At 34.1% G+C, this 20066-nt stretch overlaps 1 protein-coding gene, 1 non-coding gene and 1 pseudogene across 2 annotated transcripts; 2 read left to right on the top strand and 1 right to left on the bottom strand.

Annotated features, from left to right (window-relative positions):
- Positions 1-3175: 3175 nt before the first annotated feature.
- Positions 3176-3282, bottom strand: LOC131180407 (small nucleolar RNA R71). The gene has a single exon (XR_009149182.1). It is a non-coding gene; the product is annotated as a small nucleolar RNA R71 (small nucleolar RNA).
- Positions 3283-16054: 12772 nt separating this feature from the next.
- LOC131180167 (iridoid oxidase-like) lies at positions 16055-17539 on the top strand. Its single transcript, XM_058147795.1, has 2 exons — positions 16055-16168; positions 16763-17539. Exons 1-2 carry the CDS (start codon positions 16055-16057, stop codon positions 17537-17539), a joined length of 891 nt encoding a protein of 296 aa, XP_058003778.1.
- A 118-nt stretch (positions 17540-17657) lies between these two features.
- Positions 17658-19323, top strand: LOC110639378 (iridoid oxidase-like; annotated as a pseudogene).
- Positions 19324-20066: the final 743 nt, after the last annotated feature.

Below are 20066 nucleotides of genomic sequence, written 5' to 3'. Positions count from 1 at the left end.
GTCAAGAACAGCAGCAAAATAAATCAATTTATTCATTTTATCTATATCCCCCAGTACTTGTCAAATTTTTTCTTCATTCTGTCCCCCATATTTTTCACCTCAATATCAGTGCTATCCACCCATTGATTCAAGATAAAACCCAAGTCACTTATCTCACCAAAAAACATGTTAGATGTGACATACTGAGAACCAGAAATATGCAAAGTAAGCTCATAAAAATGAGATAACATTTCAGCCATTTTCCTATACTCAAACCAATCATGAAATTCAAGCACCCCATTCTCTCCCAATTCAAACCTAAATATAGGTTCTTATGACTCATACCTCTCGAATGCCCTTTCATATTTTTGAGCTGTATTTAACATCAAGTAAGTGGAATTCCACCTAGTTGACACATCCAAACACAAAGAAGACTTGCCATCAATTTTTTCATATTCAATACACTCCTTAAACTTTTTCAACCTAGTTGGAAAACTCCTAATGTATCTCACTGCATTCCTTACTTTCAACACTGACTCACCAACATCTTTTAAGCCATCCATGTCAACCAAATTAACTATGTGTGCCATACACCTCATATGAAGGTAATCAGAATTAGAAACACTAACACCCCAATTTGCAAGCTTTTTTTTTCAAATAAGAAATGGCTATATCATTTGAACTAGCATTGTCAACTGTAATGGTGAATATCTTATCTAGCCCCCACTTTAGCAGACAAGTTTTAATAGCTCTACCAATAACATCACCTTTATGACTTGTAATAGGACAAAAATTAATGATTTTCTTATGTAACTTCCAATCATTATCAAGGAAATGAGCAGTGATGCATGCATTTTATATCATCATTTAGGAGTAATTTTTGCACATAATTTACCCTTATTCATAGCTATTATTTTAGATATTAGTATATATTTAGTCAATTTTACAATTTTCACATTTCTTAGTTTAATTTTTGGAATTTATTTGTTTTGTAGGTTAAATCTGGAGAAATTTGATGTATTTTGATCAGAGTAGCCATTTGGAGGAGATTAAAATCGAATTGCAAAAAAAAAAAAAAAAAAAAAAAAAAAAATTTGAAGTTGAGAAAAAAAATGGCCGAGAGCGACACAACCCGCGACACAACTGACTCGGCTTATGTCGTTTTTAATGGAAAATTTTTTTACGTGGCATTTCCGTTACTCCAGCCTTTTTACCTCACTTTTTCTAGATCCTTCCCCCTTTTACCCATTCTAGAACAATCCCTTAGCCTATATAAAGACCCATTTTATCACTTTCTTGGGATATAGAGAGCATAGAGAGCAAGGGAGGCATTTTTAGAAAGATAGAAAGAGAGCAAGGGAGGCATTTTTAGAAAGATAGAAAGAGGGAAAGGGAGGAGCATCTTCAGATCTTCTTCAAAGAAAGAAGAAGGATCAAGTTTCTGCACTTTTCTGCAGAGATCCTGCTGCAAATTTGCTGGGTTTTTCTACCCCTTTTAGCTTACATTTCCATTATTTCTTCATTTCTTCATTTGGGTTTGTCTTTAAACAATGATTTGTGAGTAGTTGATTGAGATTCTAGAGATGGGTTTGTAAATATTGATTTGTTTTGTGGTTTTGAACTGATTTAGCCATTTAAATGAAGATTGTTATATTTTGATTTATTGCTTGTGTGCTTATTTCCTTGCTTGATGAATGGGCCCTCATTAAGTTAAGTTTTAATCCTTAATAGATGGACTGAAAAGTGAATATTGGGGATGGATAATCTTGCAATAAACTTTATTTTCTTGGTGTTAGAAATAAGCTAAGAAGATTAAGGGGAACTTTCCAAAAATCAATTAGAGCATTAATTGGGTTTTTGTTAGATTTGAAATACCGTGAAAACAGGGTTTGATTTAATGAAAACCAATTTTGAGATGCTTGAAAAAGGTTTCAAAAATTTAAGAATTGATTTCCCTCAAAATTGCAATTCTCATGTGTTTGGCTAAATTAGGGAAAAACCACATGCAAACAATATTGAAAATCCAATCTCTAGAATCAATTTATTTTTCATTGAAATTAGATATAAATCCTCCAAACCTCATAAATAGCAATTTAAATTTAAATCCAATTTAAATCCAATTTCTATAATCACTTTATTTTTATTTTTATTGAATTTAGATTTAATTTCTCTCAATTTCATAAATAGATATTTCAAATTAATTTTTGGGTAATCTAGTTTAATTAATTTTAGTTAATTGATTGATCTAGTTTTAATTCCTCAAATACCAATTTTAATTCCAAATTTCATTTTACATCTTTAATTTTTGTCTTAATTTTAATTTTTAGATTTTATTTTTAATATCTTTTAATTTTTGTCATTCTAATTTGCTTATACTTTTATTTCCAATTTAAGCACAATTCCCTGTGGGATCAATATCAATTTTTAAAAACTATACTACTGTGACTCGTGCACTTGCGGACACCGTATCAAGTTTTTGGCGCCGTTGCCGGGGAATTGTTTGTTTTTAAGTTGGATTTTAATTGTTTTAAGCTAATTAGAATTTTTATTTTCTTTTATTTTCACTATTGTTCCTTGTGTTTTTCAGGTACTTTTCTTGTTTATGAGACGATCGAAAAGCACAAGTGATACTGAATTGTTGTTCAACCCTGAATTGAAAAATTACGAGCCAACAAAAAGGAGTACAAGAGAAGAAAAGAAGCAGAAAAAGAAGAACAACAAATATTTGAGCAAGAGGAGACAATAGAAAATATGGAGAATCAAAATAGAGCTATTGGTGGAAACAATGGAGCAAATGAGCAAAACGGGCAAAATGCTGTGGTTAATCAAAATGATCCTCAAAGAAGATCCATGTTAGACTATGCTTTTCCTAGATGTACTGATGTGAGAGATAATGACCTATTATTGGAGCTAATCAATTTGAATTAAAATCGGTCTTATTCAAATGGTTCAGAATTCACAATTTGGAGGTAGCCCACTTGAAAATCCTCATTCTCATTTGAAGAAATTTTTGATGATATGTGGTACACAAAGACAACTGAGTTTCGATGAAGTTATTCGGCTCACATTATTTCCATTTTCTCTTCGGGATTCAGCATTGGAGTGGTATGACTCACTCCCACAAGCTATTATAGCTACTTGGGAGCAGCTATCTCAAGCTTTTCTATCTCAATTTTTCCCACCTGGGAAAACTACTCATTTGAGGAATTTGATGGTAGCTTTTAAACCAAGAGATGATGAAACTTTGTATGAATCTTGGATGAGATTTAAGGAGCTTGAAAGGCAATGTCCTCATCATGAAATACCCAAATGGATGATTGTTCAGAATTTCTACACCAGAGTTACTCCAGCCATAAGAAACACAATTGATTCACAAGCAGGAGATTTCATGAGAATGACAAGTGAAGAATGCTATGATCTATTAGAGAAGATTGCTCATAATACCCATTTATGGGGAAATCCTAGAGCACTTGAGCCAAAGAAAGCTGGGATCTATGAACTTGACTCAATTAACTACATGAATGCAAAATTTGATCAGTTGACTCAGCTTCTTAGTGATTTTTGCACAAAGACAACAACCTCAACTCCTACAACTATGCAACAAGTTGCCTTCACAAATGGAACTCAAAGTTGTGGAGTTAATTATTCTTCTTATGGTGATGATTATTTGCAAGAGCAAGCTGCTTATGCAGGAGGTTATCAACAAAAACCTATGGGAAATTCTTATTCTAATATGAACAACTCAACATGGAGACCACAAGCAACTTTTTCTCAACAAGGCCAAAGCTCAAATTATGCTCATAACCAGCAGTTTATGCAGCAGAACAAGCCTCAATTTCAGCCTCAATTTCAGCCCACAAGGCAGCCACCACCTGGATATCAAGCAAGAGCACAACAATCCCTTCCATCCCATGAACCGAAGCCATCCTTGGAGAACATGATGGAGAAATTTTTTGCTGAACAAAGCAAGATGAATAGCAAATTGGAGGAAGAAATGCAACACATGAGACAAACCATGGATCAATTAGAAGTCCTCAACCGCATGTTGTAGACTCAATTGGCGCAACAAGCAAGCTCATCAGAAGCAATTCATATGGTAAACTACCAATCCAACCTCAAAACCATAATGAACAATGTAAGTTGGTGACCTTGAGAAGTGGTAAGAAAGTAGGTCAAGAGAGTGAAAACAAGAGAGAAGAAAAAGAAAGCACAAAAGAAGAAAATTCAGTTGAGAGCAAGAAAAATGAAAAAGAAGAAGAAAGCAAAAGTGAGCAGATGAGGGAGAGAAACCATACATCCCACCTGAACCTTACAAACCCACCCTTCCCTACCCTCAAAGATTCATCAAGCACAAACTAGACAAGCAATTTGGCAAGTTCCTTGAAGTGCTAAAAAAATTGTATATCAATGTGCCATTCACTGAGGCACTATCCCAAATGCCGAGTTATGCCAAGTTTTTGAAGGAGATTCTTTCCAACAAGAGAAGGCTAGAAGATTATGACACCATCAATTTGGGAGAGCAATGCAGTGCTATAATCCAGAAGAAGTTACCTCCCAAACTCAAAGATCCGGGTGTGTTTTCCATTCCTTGTCATATTGGTGATAACTGTGTGGCAAATGCCTTATGTGACCTTGGAGCTAGTGTCAGCCTAATGCCTCTTTCAATATATGAAAAATTGAATATGGGAGAGTTGAAGCCCACAAACATGTATCTCTCATTGGCTGACCGTTCAATTAAGTATCCGGAAGGCATTCTTGAAAATGTGCCTATCAAGGTTGGAAAATTTTACATTCCGGTGGACTTTGTCATTTTGGATATGGAAGAAGACACAAAAGTTCCTATCTTATTGGGAAGACCCTTTTTGGCAACAGCTGGTGCATTAATTGATGTAAAGGGTGAGCAATTGACACTTAGAGTGGGAGATGATCAAATGATATTCAACATCAATCCAGCCATGAAAAGAAAACATGAAGAAGTTGAGTCTTGTTTGCGGGTAGACATTATTGATGAGATTGTTCAAGAGCATTTTAGAAAAAGCTATCCACAAGACCCACTTGAAAATTACTTAGTCCATGGTGGGAGCATTGATGATGATAACATGGCTATTTTTGCTAATACTTGGAAAGCTCTCCACCACATCCTGAAGCCACAATTTTTCAACTTGAAGGAGTGCAAAATTTGGAGATCAAACCACCATCATTAAAGGTAGAGGATGCCCCAAAGGTAGATCTTAAACCTCTTCCTTCCAACCTCAGGTATGCTTTTCTTGGACCCAATGAAACATATCCTGTTATAATTAATGCATGTTTGACTAATATTGAGAATGACAAATTGTTGAGAGTATTGAGAGAATATAGAAGAGTTTTGGGTTATGCAATTGATGATATAAAAGGAATTAGTCCAACAGTTTGTATGCATAGGATTTTCCTTGAGCCAAATAGTAAACCTTCCATTGAACATCAAAGAAGATTGAATCCTACAATGAAGGATGTTGTGAAAAAGGAAATCCTAAAATTACTAGTCTGGAATTATTTACCCTATTTACGATAAAGGAGTGGGTTAGTCTGTGCATGTTGTACCAAGAAAGGTGGGGTGACAGTTGTTAAAAATGAAAATAATGAATTGATACCCACTAGAATCATTACGAGGTTGGAGAATGTGCATAGACTATAGGAAGTTGAACAATGCCACAAGAAAAGACCATTTTCCTCTTCCTTTTATGGATCAAATGTTAGAGAGATTAGCCAAGCATTCATTCTTTTGTTACTTAGATGGATATTCGGTTTCTTTCAAATTCCAATACATCTCGATGACCAAGAAAAACTACCTTTACATGTCCCTATGGCACCTTTGCATATCGAAGGATGCCATTCAGATTGTGTAATGCGCCTGGCACATTTCAAAGGTGCATGATGGCTATTTTTTCTGATTTTATTGAAGAAATTATGGAGGTCTTCATGGATGACTTTTCAGTATATGGAACTAATTTTGATTCATGCTTGACTAATTTGTCTAAAATCTTGCAGAGATGTCGATAATGATTTGGTGTTGAATTGGGAGAAATGCCACTTTATGGTCCAAGAGGGAATCGTTTTAGGGCATTTAATCTCAAAAGGGAATTGAAGTGGATAGAGCCAAAATAGAAATTATTGAAAAAATGCCCTCCAACCATCACAAAGGAGTGCGGAGTTTCCTTGGACATCTTTGGGTTTCTGGCGATTTATTCAGATTTTTCTAAACTTGCTAAACCCTTAACAAATCTTTTGAATCATGATGTTAAATTTGATTTTAATCAAGATTGTATGGTTGCTTTTTGCAGGTTAAAGACGGCATTAACAACAGCTCCTATCATGCAACCCCCAGATTGGACTTTGCCATTCGAAATTATGTGTGATGCAAGTGAGTTTCTTGTTGGTGTCCTTGGCCGTGAAAAGATAGAAAACCTTATGCCATTTACTATGCAAGCCGAACCCTTGATGAAGCTCAAGTCAATTACGCCACTGAAAAGGAGTTCCTTGCGGTAGTATTTGCACTCAATAAATTTCGTTCTTATTTGGTCAACTCAAAGGTAATTGTTTTCACTGATCATGCAGCAATAAAGTACTTAATGAGCAAGAAAGAAGCTAAATCTAGGTTGATTAGATGGATTTTATTACTTCAAGAATTTGATTTGGAAATAAGAGATAAAAAGGGTGTTGAGAATGTGGTGGTGATCACCTTTCTAGGATAAAACGAAAATAAAGATGATGAAATTGTGCCAATTGATGAATTTTTCATGAATGAGCGATTGTATGTGTTGAATTCTGCACTTCCATGGTTTCTTGATATTGTGAATTTCTTGTCTTGTGGTGTCTTGCCACTGATTTATCTTGGCAGCAAAAGAAAAGATTCTTGCATGATGTTAAATTGTATTCTTGGGAAGAACCGCTTTTGTTTAGGAGATGCAATGATGGAATAATTAGAAGATGTATACGGAGGAAGAAATGCATGATGTTATTTACCATTGTCATTCCTCTGAATATGGTGGTCATTTTAGTGTCTCAAAAACTGTTGAAAAAGTCTTGACATCAGGTTTCTATTGGCCTAAAATGTTTAAACATGTGAGAGACTTTGTAAGCAAGTGTGATAGGTGCCAAAGGGTAGGCAACATTTCCAAGAGAGATGAGATGCCCCAACAGTCCATATTAGAAGTTGAATTATTTGATGTGTGGGGAATTGATTTCATGGGGCCATTTCCATCTTCATATGGGAATAAATATATCTTGGTAGGGGTGGACTATGTATCTAAATGGGTAGAAGCTATAGCTACACCTACCAATGATGCAAAAGTTGTGGTAAAATTTCTGAAAAAATTTGTTTTGACCAAGTTTGGTGCCCCACGTGCCATAATCAGTGATGGTGGTAGCCATTTTTGCAACCACCAATTTGAAAAGTTGATGAGAAAATATGGGGTAAAGCATAGGATTGCCACACCATATCACCCTCAAACAAATGGCCAAGTAGAAATCACAAATAGAGAAATCAAGCAAATCTTGGAGAAAACTGTCAATAAGTCCAGAAAAGATTGGTCCCTTAAATTAGATGACACTCTTTGGGCATATAGAACAGCATTTAAAACCCCATAGGAACTACACCTTATAGGTTAGTTTTGGGAAATCATGCCATTTGCGTAGAATTAGAACACAAAGCTTATTGGGCCATTAGAGCAATCAATTTTGATTTGCAAGTCTTGACATAAAAGACTTTTGCAACTTGATGAATTAGAAGAATTGAGACTTGATGCTTATGAAAATGCTAGGATCTATAAAGAAAGAACTAAAAAATGGCATGATAAGCATATCAAGAAAAAGGACTTAAAAGAAGGAGATTTGGTTCTCTTATTCAATTCAAGGTTAAAATTTTTTCCAGGAAAATTAAAATCAAGGTGGTCAGGTCCATTCAAAATTGTGAAAGTTTTACCTCATGGTCTTGTGGAAATTTTTGGTGAAAAATCTGGTAATTTCAAGGTAAATGGACAAAGGTTGAGGCATTATTTAGCGGTGAGCCAATTGAGAAAATAGCAACTTGCTATCTCTCTCATTCTCCATGAAATTTTGAGTAAGTATGGTCAAGCTAAAGACCTAAACTTAGCATTTTTGTGCATAACTCCCAATTTTTCTTTCATTTGTTTTAAGTTTTTCTATACTCCTTATTCAGAGTTTAACATTGTTCTAATTTCCTTGTGCAGATGGGATACAATGCATTGCAAGCAAATGAGCATATAAAAAAAAAAAAAAAAAAAAAAAAACATTTCATGTCTTTAATTTCATTGCTTAATTACTTCATATTTTGAACTTATTTTGCTTGTGTTGTTTTTATTTTACTTGAACCATTTACTTATTCAGTTTTTTTTAGTTCCTCATAAAATACATTTTTCTTTTATATTTTTAGTACATTGCTCACTTGCTTTTATGTGCTACTTCGGATTTACACTTGATGGCTATATTTTTGAGCTTAACTTCCCTATTCCAAATTTTTGAGATTAATCGATTTAATTAATGGATTCCATTGCACTGTTTCTTTTGCAATGAGTGCAGCAGCTGTCCAAATTTTATCTAATTAAATTGGCTGCACTTCAATGAGGTAACAATTCTCATCTCAGCTTGTGTCACTGTCAACACAAGTTGTGCTATCGCTTATGCAACAGGGTAATAATTCTTTATGCACATATGATCTACCCATTTTCTGCACATTATCCCATTCCATGCACTCTTCTAACATTGAGGACAATGTTCATTCTGAGTATGGGGGAGAGGGTAAATTTTTTGCAAAAATTATTTTTCCTTTTTCATTTGCATATAGTGACACATTCATTACTACGTATATACACTTGCATATAGCCTCATATACTTAGTTACGCATACTTAGTTGCAATTAGGTTGACTATACATTTACACTCATGCATATCATTCACTCATTTAAAATTTTTGAATTTTTAAACCAGTCTTTGAATTCCATAAGCCACTTATTCAAGCAATCCAGCTTGCCTTTAGATGGTTAGTGGAATGAAAGTTCCAGCTGGGTACAAAGTCTTAAGCATTATTCTTTCTCTTACTTAATAGCTGAAAATTAATATATCAATTTAGGTATGCAGTGCTAGTTAGTTATTTTGAGTTTTGAGTGTCTGGATAAGCCTTTAAGGAAGAAAATGGTCATTGTCGTCTCACCATTCCTAGAACAAGCATCTTAGATCTTTCAAAGTGAAATTTTTAACTTGCATTTGATAAGAATATGATTTAGGCATTCCTTCATATTTTAAACCTCACATTTAGCCTTAACCTACCTCAATTTCATTTTAACCCTTGCAAACCCCCTTGAACCTTAATCTCCTAATTTCTTTGGAACCCAAATCATTTACCTAGCCATTAAACCTAAACACTACCACCTATCTATGAGAATAGTATTTTAGCAATTAAGTGCATAAAAAAATGATAATGATATATAAAAAAAAAAATAATAATAATAATAAAAATAAAATAATGATTAAAAAAAAAAAATCTCGGAGGATTGAAACATCTTGAAAAGTGCTAGAGTAATTGTCAAAAGTTGAAAAGGTCACCAAAATATCCCAAAGGTAATTTTGGGTGTGACATGAAATAGGGACACATACAAAATCAAAATAAAATAAAATAAAATAAGCATAAAAAAATAGTCCCTTTGTATAATCATTGTGATAGCACTTGAGATTCATTGTGAATTTCTTTCCTCTTGATATATATAAAAAAAAAAAAAAAAAAATATTGGATGCACTTTGAGTTTCATGATTAATATTATTCTCATATTTTGTTTACCTTATTCCCTTTCTTTGTTAACCACAATTTTACCCTATTAGACCCCATTACAACCCTTAAAAAGACCTAATGATTCTTTGAAAAATGCTTGTTACATTAGTAGAGTTAGATCTTTTATGCTTGCATATGGGTTTGGCAATATAATCTTTCATACATTACTCACCATCTATTTGAGACACATTGGCTATCTATTTCATTTAGGTTTGTTTTGGCACAATTGACTCTTGTAGTTGGTTGGTATTTGTTGCTTGGGTTGATTGGTTAATTCTTAGCTATTCTGTAATAGTTGAGAGTGCTTGCTTCATTCTTTGTGCTTTGCTGATGGGAATTTGGAATGTTGGTGGCTAAGGGTAAGTTGGTGGTTTGGATTAGTGATTTTTGTGTTTTCAAAGACTGATTCTATTCCCTTCCAAATGAGTTTTAATGAAATTTTGCTTGAGGACAAGCAAGAGTTTGAGTATGGGGGAATTTGATGCATGCATTTTATATCATCATTTAGGAGTAATTTTTGCACATAATTTACCCTTATTCATAGCTATTATTTTAGATATTAGTATATATTTAGTCAATTTTACAATTTTCACATTTCTTAGTTTAATTTTTGGAATTTATTTGTTTTGTAGGTTAAATCTGGAGAAATTTGATGTATTTTGATCAGAGTAGCCATTTGGAGGAGATTAAAATCGAATTGCAAAAAAAAAAAAAAAAAAATTTTGAAGTTGAGAAAAAAAAATGGCCGAGAGCGACACAACCCGCGACACAACTGACTCGGCTTATGTCGTTTTTACTGGAAAATTTTTTGACGTTACTCCAGCCTTTTACCTCACTTTTCTAGATCCTTCCCCTTTACCCATTCTAGAACAATCCCTTAGCCTATATAAAGACCCATTTTATCACTTTCTTGGGATATAGAGAGCATAGAGAGCAAGGGAGGCATTTTTAGAAAGATAGAAAGAGAGCAAGGGAGGCATTTTTAGAAAGATAGAAAGAGGGAAAGGGAGGAGCATCTTCGCATCTTCTTCAAAGCAGAAGGATCAAGTTTCTGCACTTTTCTCACAGAGATCCTGCTGCAAATTTGCTGGGTTTTTCTACCCTTTTAGCTTACATTTCCATTATTTCTTCATTTCTTCATTTGGGTTTGTCTTTAAACAATGATTTGTGAGTAGTTGATTGAGATTCTAGAGATGGGTTTGTAAATATTGATTTGTTTTGTGGTTTTGAACTGATTTAGCCATTTAAATGAAGATTGTTATATTTTGATTTATTGCTTGTGTGCTTATTTCCTTGCTTGATGAATGGGCCCTCATTAAGTTAAGTTTTAATCCTTAATAGATGGACTGAAAAGTGAATATTGGGGATGGATAATCTTGCAATAAACTTTATTTTCTTGGTGTTAGAAATAAGCTAAGAAGATTAAGGGGAACTTTCCAAAAATCAATTAGAGCATTAATTGGGTTTTGTTAGATTTGAAATACCGTGAAAACAGGGTTTGATTTAATGAAAACCAATTTTGAGATGCTTGAAAAAGGTTTCAAAAATTTAAGAATTGATTTCCCTCAAAATTGCAATTCTCATGTGTTTGGCTAAATTAGGGAAAAACCACATGCAAACAATATTGAAAATCCAATCTCTAGAATCAATTTATTTTTCATTGAAATTAGATATAAATCCTCCAAACCTCATAAATAGCAATTTAAATTTAAATCCAATTTAAATCCAATTTCTATAATCACTTTATTTTTATTTTTATTGAATTTAGATTTAATTTCTCTCAATTTCATAAATAGATATTTCAAATTAATTTTTTGGGTAATCTAGTTTAATTAATTTTAGTTAATTGATTGATCTAGTTTTAATTCCTCAAATACCAATTTTAATTCCAAATTTCATTTTACATCTTTAATTTTTGTCTTAATTTTAATTTTTAGATTTTATTTTTAATATCTTTTAATTTTTGTCATTCTAATTTGCTTATACTTTTATTTCCAATTTAAGCACAATTCCCTGTGGGATCGATATCAATTTTTAAAAACTATACTACTGTGACCTGTGCACTTGCGGACACCGTATCAAGCAGTGATACACATATAATTAATTCGTTGTAATGATGTCTATATATCCGTAGTAAGACTCACCCTTTGACAATTTCTCTTCAAATAAGACTTCAATTTTGACCTCTCCTCAACATACACTGAATAATAGGCCAACGAGAGGGAATCTTAAACTTAGGACATATAGCTCTCATAAATTTTCGAAGTCCCTCACCTTCTACAAATTTAAATGTCAATTCATCAATGATAATCATGGAAACAAGTGCCTCTCTAATTGCATTTTCATCATATTTCCAAGTAGTAAGTGTGCCTACTTCACCCTCTACATTGTTTAAATTTGGTTGCAAATTCAATAGTGCTTGCCTAGCCTCAATGGCATGTGGATGCTTTTTGCAAACATTCATATGATTCTTAAGTGCAGTGGTTCCATTTCTCTTGGGATCACAACTATTATCATAAACCCAAATTTTTTAAAAAATTATTTTTAAAAAATTTATACAACCTTTTAAATTTATATTTAAAATTCCTTTTAAAGTTATATTTAAAATTCAATCTTTATCTGTAAATTAATTCCTAAATTTTACTTATGTAAATTAATTCCTAAATTGTATTGAATTTTTTCAAAGAGTTCTATTTTTTATTTTTTTTTTCTAAGTTTCTCATATTTATAATAAAAGTTATTAGAACTTAAAAAAAAAAGAAAAAAAAATTGAGATCAATTACCATAATAATATGCAGATAAAGCAAACAGAGCATGATTTTTAATACGTAAGATAAAGTGTTGAAACCATGAGTTACAAGAAAAGGAATAACAGCAGTTTAGGTATAGCAATCAGAGCATGATTTTAATACTTAAGATTAGGCGTTGAAACCATGAGTTACAAGAAAAGGAATAAGAGCAATAGAAAAAGAATGCAAGTTCTACCTATTAGAACGTTTTACGTTTGTGCCTTGAAATTTTTGCTTCTATAAAATTGAAATATGAGCAGTCCACATCTTCAGAAAGCAAGGAAGAAGAGAGACGAAGAGGAAGCAAGCTAGGGATTTTAGCTTTTGGAGGAGACAAGTTGAGCGAAGGTGGCAGTCGACAGATGGGAAGAAAGGCTAGGGATTTTAGTTTTAGTTTTGGGTTAGGGAATCAATCATTGGCTGGGTTGTGTGAAAGGGTTGGGCTTAAATCTCTGTACTCCCTTATAAAGCCTGTATTAATTTCGGTTTTATCGATTTCTTCGGTTATAACTGATAATTGAACTGAACCAAATTGATAACCAAAACTCTTTGAAAGTGATAACCGAATCGAACCAATAAAATTGATTAATCAAACCAAACCACTAATTTCAATTTGGTTCGGTTCAGTTAATCGGCTTAACTCGAAAACTGCTCTCTCCTATTGGGCAAGTGACCGACCCATATCACAATCTCATGAAAATGCCAAGTAAACCCATATCTGCCTATTACTATATTCATCATTTCAATTTTCGAGTGTTCAAACATTTACATATTTCCATATTTCACCTTATCTTTAAATGCTAAACAATTGAAATTATCCTCGTGAAGGATATGAAACCACCAGTAATCTGAAATAAAGGAAGGAGAAGGTTAAGTTGTCTAAAATTCTCTTTTGCTATCTTTTTGGATGAAAGAACATTTAATTTTAATAGAATTAAAATTGAGAGATTAAATCATTTAATTTTTAAAATATAAAAATTAAATTATTATTATTAATGATAAAATTTATGTACTAAATAGTAAATTTTCCTTAAAAGAATTGGCTTTTTCTAACACACTATATTTTTTTTAATTATTTGCTTGAGATAAAAATCATTTAAACTATTTTAATTGGTATTTTCTAGTATTCAACAACTGTAGGAACATAATACTTGTTATGAAAAACACCATTTCACTTTTAAAAAAAAAACTCCATTTCACTTGGCCTTTTCTAGTATACTTATTTTTTTTTTTTTGTAAATAATTTATATTTCGCAACATATTAATAAATATTTCTATAAGAGGTCACAACCTTGACATTTTCGGCTAACCAGATCTCCTAAATCCCCTTGATAGATGTCGTATACCCAACGCTCTTACAGAAGCTATATTGTTTGAAATGAGCTCATGGATTACGCATATATGATAATACAGTTTCATAGAATAAAATAATTTAACAGGCTATTTTCTTTTCCCCTTGTGCTTGCCATCTTTGAATTTGTGGCGTTTTAGATGCTTCTTCTTTTTGGATTTGCAAGTGCAAATTCTTTCTTTGCATTTGATTGAAAGATGAGACTTTCTGCACATTTTTTGCAAAGATCTCCTTAATCTGATTTTATATAATAATACAAAATGGCACAGCTTTGAGATTGGTTAAGTCATGATGGCGTTGTTATCTCAGCACCGTATTAGTATTGTTATGTTCTGTCTAGGTTAAGGAGATCTCAACCAGTAATAGTATTAGAGCCAGTTAATCTAATTTTCAGAAGAAGAATATGAATATAATAAATGATTATAAATGAGTAGGACGAACTAGTTAACCATGAGTTGTACAACATCAAGGTGAAAATGTTTCTATTGCTAGAATGAGAAACTATGGAATTTGAGTACTAAATGAGTTGGAGGAGCCTACTGTTGGGAATATATAAGTGTGGAATTTCCACATCGGAAAAAGATGGGATGAGTGAGAGATATATAAGTGGGAAGGACCCATAAACTTATTGCCTTAAGGTTTTAGATTGGATGTGGAGTCAAGCCCATTAATGTATTCTTTCATAAGACCTATCAAGAAGGATTCACCCCAGCTACTTTGAGCTCCCCAGATTTCTAATACCTACCATGAAGATGAGTGGGATTGTCTGGAGAGAAGTGAAGAGGGATATATTTGGAGGTCTGATGAGGTGATCTGAAATGAAATTGAGATGCCCATAAATTTTGTATAAGAAACTTTTCTTATGCATAATTAAATTTCAGGTGTTGAAAAAATCATTTATTTTATTGATGCCATCCTGCAGTCCTTTTAAAATAGAAAAGTTAAAGAAAAATAAATCAAAGTTTTAATATATGACAAATTCATCACAAGAAGACATCAATAATGTAGAGATGATAAAAGAGTGTGTTGATATACATCAGATATAGTTGGTAGAGGCCAAAAGTTCTCTCTCAATTTTCTTCCTGCAGTTTCTATTGGGTTTAAGCAAGCTTCATTGGTTCTTGCATCGCTCTTCTGTCCTTTGAGACAGGGGAAGGCGTGATTTTCTCTAGCTGGATTTTTGGGTTCCTTCCCCACCTTGGATCGATTTGTACAGTTTTGGTTTTGTGGGTATGATGCAGATCTTGGTTCTAATCCTGGTGAGGGGGTGTAGAAGAGGATCTGCATTTAGGAAGCAAATGGTTGCTTTTCTGCTTCCTAGGTTCCTTTCTCCAAGGATAAATTTTAATAATTATCCTTGAACTTATATGGTTGTAACAATATAGTCCTTCAACTTTAAAATGCAATATAAAACTCCATAAACTTTTAAATTTTGCATAGTAAAATCTCTTTGATTTTCAATTATTGATTTTCCACTTAGAAACTGATGTGAACAGCTCCTACATGGTGCTTTGTCAATATTTCTTTCTCTTTTCTTATGCAAAGTGTAAAATTATTCTCTCTACACATGAAAAATTATTGTATTTATAGAGAGGAGAATGATTCAATTTAGACATGACTAGAGAGAGAAAAGAGAAATACTGACTAAACTCTATACTCAAACTATCTAAGTCAGCGTCTAATTGAAAAATTGATAATTAGAGGTTAGAGAAATTTTATATTATATTTTTAATGGAGTTTTATATTATATTTTTAAGTTGAGAAATTGTAATGTTATAATTATATAAGTTCAGGACAGTTGTTAAAATTTATCCTTTTCTCCCGCGACTCGAGTCTAAGCCTACGACTTTGGGAGGAGGCTCATGCAGCAGTTGTTAGGGGATCTTCATATCAGGCGTTAACAAGAGGTTGTCAACATCCCATGGCTATCTGAGACTACGACACTGTGGCCTCTAGTTGTCTTCTCTCCCACAACGCTGGTGGTGAGCCCAGTGTTTTCTTTGGAAGAGTCTGACCTGCTTTAGTTTGGATGTGGGGAGTTGTTTTTTCAACTTTCGCTAGTTTAATTATGACAGCTAGTCGTTAGAGGAAGGTCTCTCAATGTCTGATTACGATGGGTTGCTCTTGCTCAGTTCCTGTGATGGCGGTGCAGCAGTCTGGGTCTCTTTGCTTGGAAGATCAGCTAGGGTTGTTGTTAGGATCTCGGCTTGTATTGTTAGGCTTGCTGGTTGGGTAGAAGAAGTATACTTGGGTCTTAGGTCATGGGTTTTTTTTATGTAATCTGACCTTTGGGTTTTAGGCCATGGGTTTTTTTTATGTAATCTGACCTTTGGGTTTTAATCTAATGAAATACGCAATTAATATATATATATATATATATATATATATATATATATATATATATATATATAATTAATATATATATATATATATATATATATATTATATGTTATCAGAAAAGGCGAGCCAGATAGGTCAATTGAATTGTGAGATAAAATATTTTTTAAGGCCAACTATCACTAACTTTTTGGTAAAACTTGGATGTTTAAATATGCTGACAGCTTTATAAAAAATGTCCAGCGATTGTCTTGTCTTATCTCAGCTTGGAGTTGTACTACTAATTCTATAGCTCATGGATGAGCACTGATGGCCTTTTAAGTGTTCCAGCCTTCTTTCTTGGATTGAAGAGCCGTAGGCTCTTTTTCTTGTTGATGTAGTAAATTATTCTTCTTGTTTAATCCCAGGTTTTCAAAAACAAGATCGAACAGAAAGGAAAAGAGAGGTTGAATTATTAAAAGGTTATGGAGTGGGCCAACGGTAATTTGTTTGTCTGCTTCTTTTTTTATTAATTCTGTTTCTCCTGCTGAAACAGAAACAATCAAGATCACTTGGTGCGAAGCAAAAACCACCACGGCCTCCGGCTTGGCCAATCGTTGGTAACATCTTCGATCTTGGAACCATTCCACATCGGACTTTATACAAGCTTAGATTCAAATACGGACCTGTGGTTTGGTTAAGAATAGGGTGGACTAACACCCTGGTGATACAGTCTGCCAAGGCAGCCGAAGAGCTGTTCAAGAATCATGATGCTACTTTCTGTGACCGGAAAGTTCCTGTAATATTCACATCCCATCACTACTGCGAGGGATCGTTCTCTCTGGGACGGTATGGCCCCAACTGGATCTTTCGTCGCCGGCTTGTTACTGTGGAGCTCATGACCAAAAAGCGAATTAACGAGACTACTTCCCTTCGGCGAAAATGTGTCGACAATATGATAAAATATATTGAGGAGGATGTCACAGCGGCACGCACAAGAGGGGAATCAGGGGAGTTAGCAGTAGCTCACTACGTCTTTGTCATGGCGTTCAACCTCATAGGCAACCTTATGATTTCGCAGGATCTTCTGAATTCTCAATCGAAAGAAGGGGCAGAGTTCTTTGATGCCTTGAACAAGGTCTCGGAGTTGGGTGCCAAGCCAAATATGGTCGACTTCTTTCCATTTCTTACAGGGTTGGATCCCCAGAGGATGAAGAGGAACATGGAGCTAGAACTAGGACGAACTTTGAATATAGTGGAGGGGTTTGTGAGAGAGGGTTGAAGAGCGGAAATTAGCGAAAGAAAGAGCGACGAAAGACTTTTTGGATGCACTGTTGGAATATGAAGGTAATGGAAAAGGAACTGATAAGATCTCAACTGAAACTATATTCATAATCATAATGGTAAGCTCTCTCAATGAGATCACTTCCCTTCGACGAAAGTGCGTCGACAATATGATAAAATATATTGAAGACGATATTGCAGCAGCACATGCGCGAGGAGAATCAGGGGAGTTCATGGTAGCTCACTACACATTTGTCATGGCATTCAACCTGATAGGCAATCTTATGATCTCACGGGATCTCCTGAATTCTCAATCAAAAGAAGGGTTCGTGTTCCTTGATTCCATGAAGAAGGCTATGCAGTTGGCTGGGGAGCCAAACATAGCTGACTTCTTTCCATTTTTGGAAGGGTTGGACCCTCAGAGGATAAAGAGGAAGATGGAGCAAGAAATGGGAAGAACTTTGAATATAGTGGAAGGATTTGTGAAGGAGAGAATTGAAGAGCGAAAATTAGGAAAAGAAAGGGAGAAGAAGGACTTTCTTGATGCGCTATTGGAATACGAAGGTGATGGAAAAGGACCTGAAGATCTCAACGGAAAGTATATTCATAATCATATTGGTAATACTTCTCCCTTCCCTTCGCCCACCACCCCCCCCCCCCACCCCCCCCCCCCCCCCCCTTCTCTCTCTCTCTTTATGGGAATGTGTCCAGAATCTCTAGATTACACAATAATTTGTTAGGTCTAATATAAACTTAAACTCTCATGAAAACTAGTTTAATAACGGTTAGATATATGTGTAAAATTGACTAAAGTGTATATATAAAGGGCATAAATCTATATACAAAAATTCAATTTAAGAATAGATACACTCATTTTCATATGAGATTGAACTCTCTACAGATACGCCCAACCATAAATATGTTAACCAAACTTCTCATTGATTTTGTTATTCTGCAGGAGATGTTCTTTGGTGGGACAGAAACTACAAGCGGCACTATTGAGTGGGCCATGGCTGAGCTGCTTTGCAGTCCAAATTCAATGAAAATAGTTAAAGAAGAACTTAATCAAGTTGTGGGACCAAAACGGAAGGTAGAGGAGAGTGACGTAGACGAATTGCCATACTTGCAGGCGATAATCAAAGAAACAATGAGGTTACATCCTATACTTCCATTATTAGCTCCACGAAAATCTTTAGAAGACAAACTTTATGGGATACGTCATACCTAAAGATACTCAAGTTTTTGTGAACGTATGGGCAATAGGAAGAGACCCAGATACATGGAAAGATCCCATGTCTTTTAAGCCGGAGAGATTTATAGGCTCCAATATTGACTATTGGGGGCAAAACTTTGAGTTTATCCCTTTCGGATCTGGAAGACGAATTTGCGCTGGCATCCCAATGGCTCGCCTTACACTTCACCTTGTTCTAGCCTCCCTGCTTCACTGTTTTGACTGGGAGCTTAGCAGCAATTCTACTCCAAAGGCCATAGACATGAAGGAAAAACTGGGAATAACAGTCCGAAAGCTTACACCAGTAAAAGCAATACCTAAGAAGATCATGAGAGAATGATGATAATAAGATATGAATTCTGCAAAAGTTGGGTGGCTCTGTACTCTGTAGATTATAGCTAGACTTTTTTGTTTTTCCTATATTGTTTGAATTAAATGGAATCCAAATGAAAAAATGTTGCCCACACTCATCCATCGAATCCAAAACATGTATAGTTAAATTTACTTGTAACATAAATATCAAATGTCTATATGTTTATGTTTAGAGTCCAGCTAAATAATTTTTTTTCCTTCCAAATTAATGTGAAATTCATTTGTAAATAATTTTCATGTTTGGTTTCTTTATTATAAAATATGGGAAGTCATACTTTAGCATTACTAATTTAATGTTGATTTGCAAATTCTACAAAGGATTTGGCTCAAGCATAAACATACAATTAATGATTTGTAATTGTTTTTTTGCAAACCAAACGTGATAGGGTTTACACCACAAACTAAGCATGAAGCAAAAGACTATTCGTATCTTGATCAATGCAAATGCCCCGCTGCCTACTCTAGTTACAGGCAAAGTGAAAACATTTATCCATGGAAAAGTGGAGAAAACCTGGATTTTAAAACTCTTAGAATTGCGTAGCAGCAGATGTCGGCTTTATGTTATTGTGCGTAGGCAGTGAAGACTCTCCTCCATCCCAAGCATTGATAGAGGAATTGGCTGGAGAAATTACGGAGGAAAAGAAAAAAAAAAGCCAGAGTGAAATTTGGCATATTGTAATTATATAAAATCCTTAATATTTTCTGTTGGTGATCCGGTCTAACTTAAGCTTTATCCATATAAATAAACAACATTTTATTGCACTAATAAGGATGAATTTGAAACTTTCTGCTAAAACATTATGGCTCTTAATTATGAAGTCCATACCAAGATTAGGTCATGATATGTTAGAATTACCACTTAAATCCCTAGTGGAATATGGAGAGATATTTTTTCTTATTTGAATGGGGAAATATTACTTAA

The sequence above is a fragment of the Hevea brasiliensis genome, chromosome 5 (assembly GCF_030052815.1).
Source record: "Hevea brasiliensis isolate MT/VB/25A 57/8 chromosome 5, ASM3005281v1, whole genome shotgun sequence".
Lineage (NCBI taxonomy): Eukaryota > Viridiplantae > Streptophyta > Magnoliopsida > Malpighiales > Euphorbiaceae > Hevea > Hevea brasiliensis.
The sequence above is the reverse complement of the archived record's forward strand: the minus strand, read 5'-3'. Positions and strand labels throughout refer to the sequence as shown.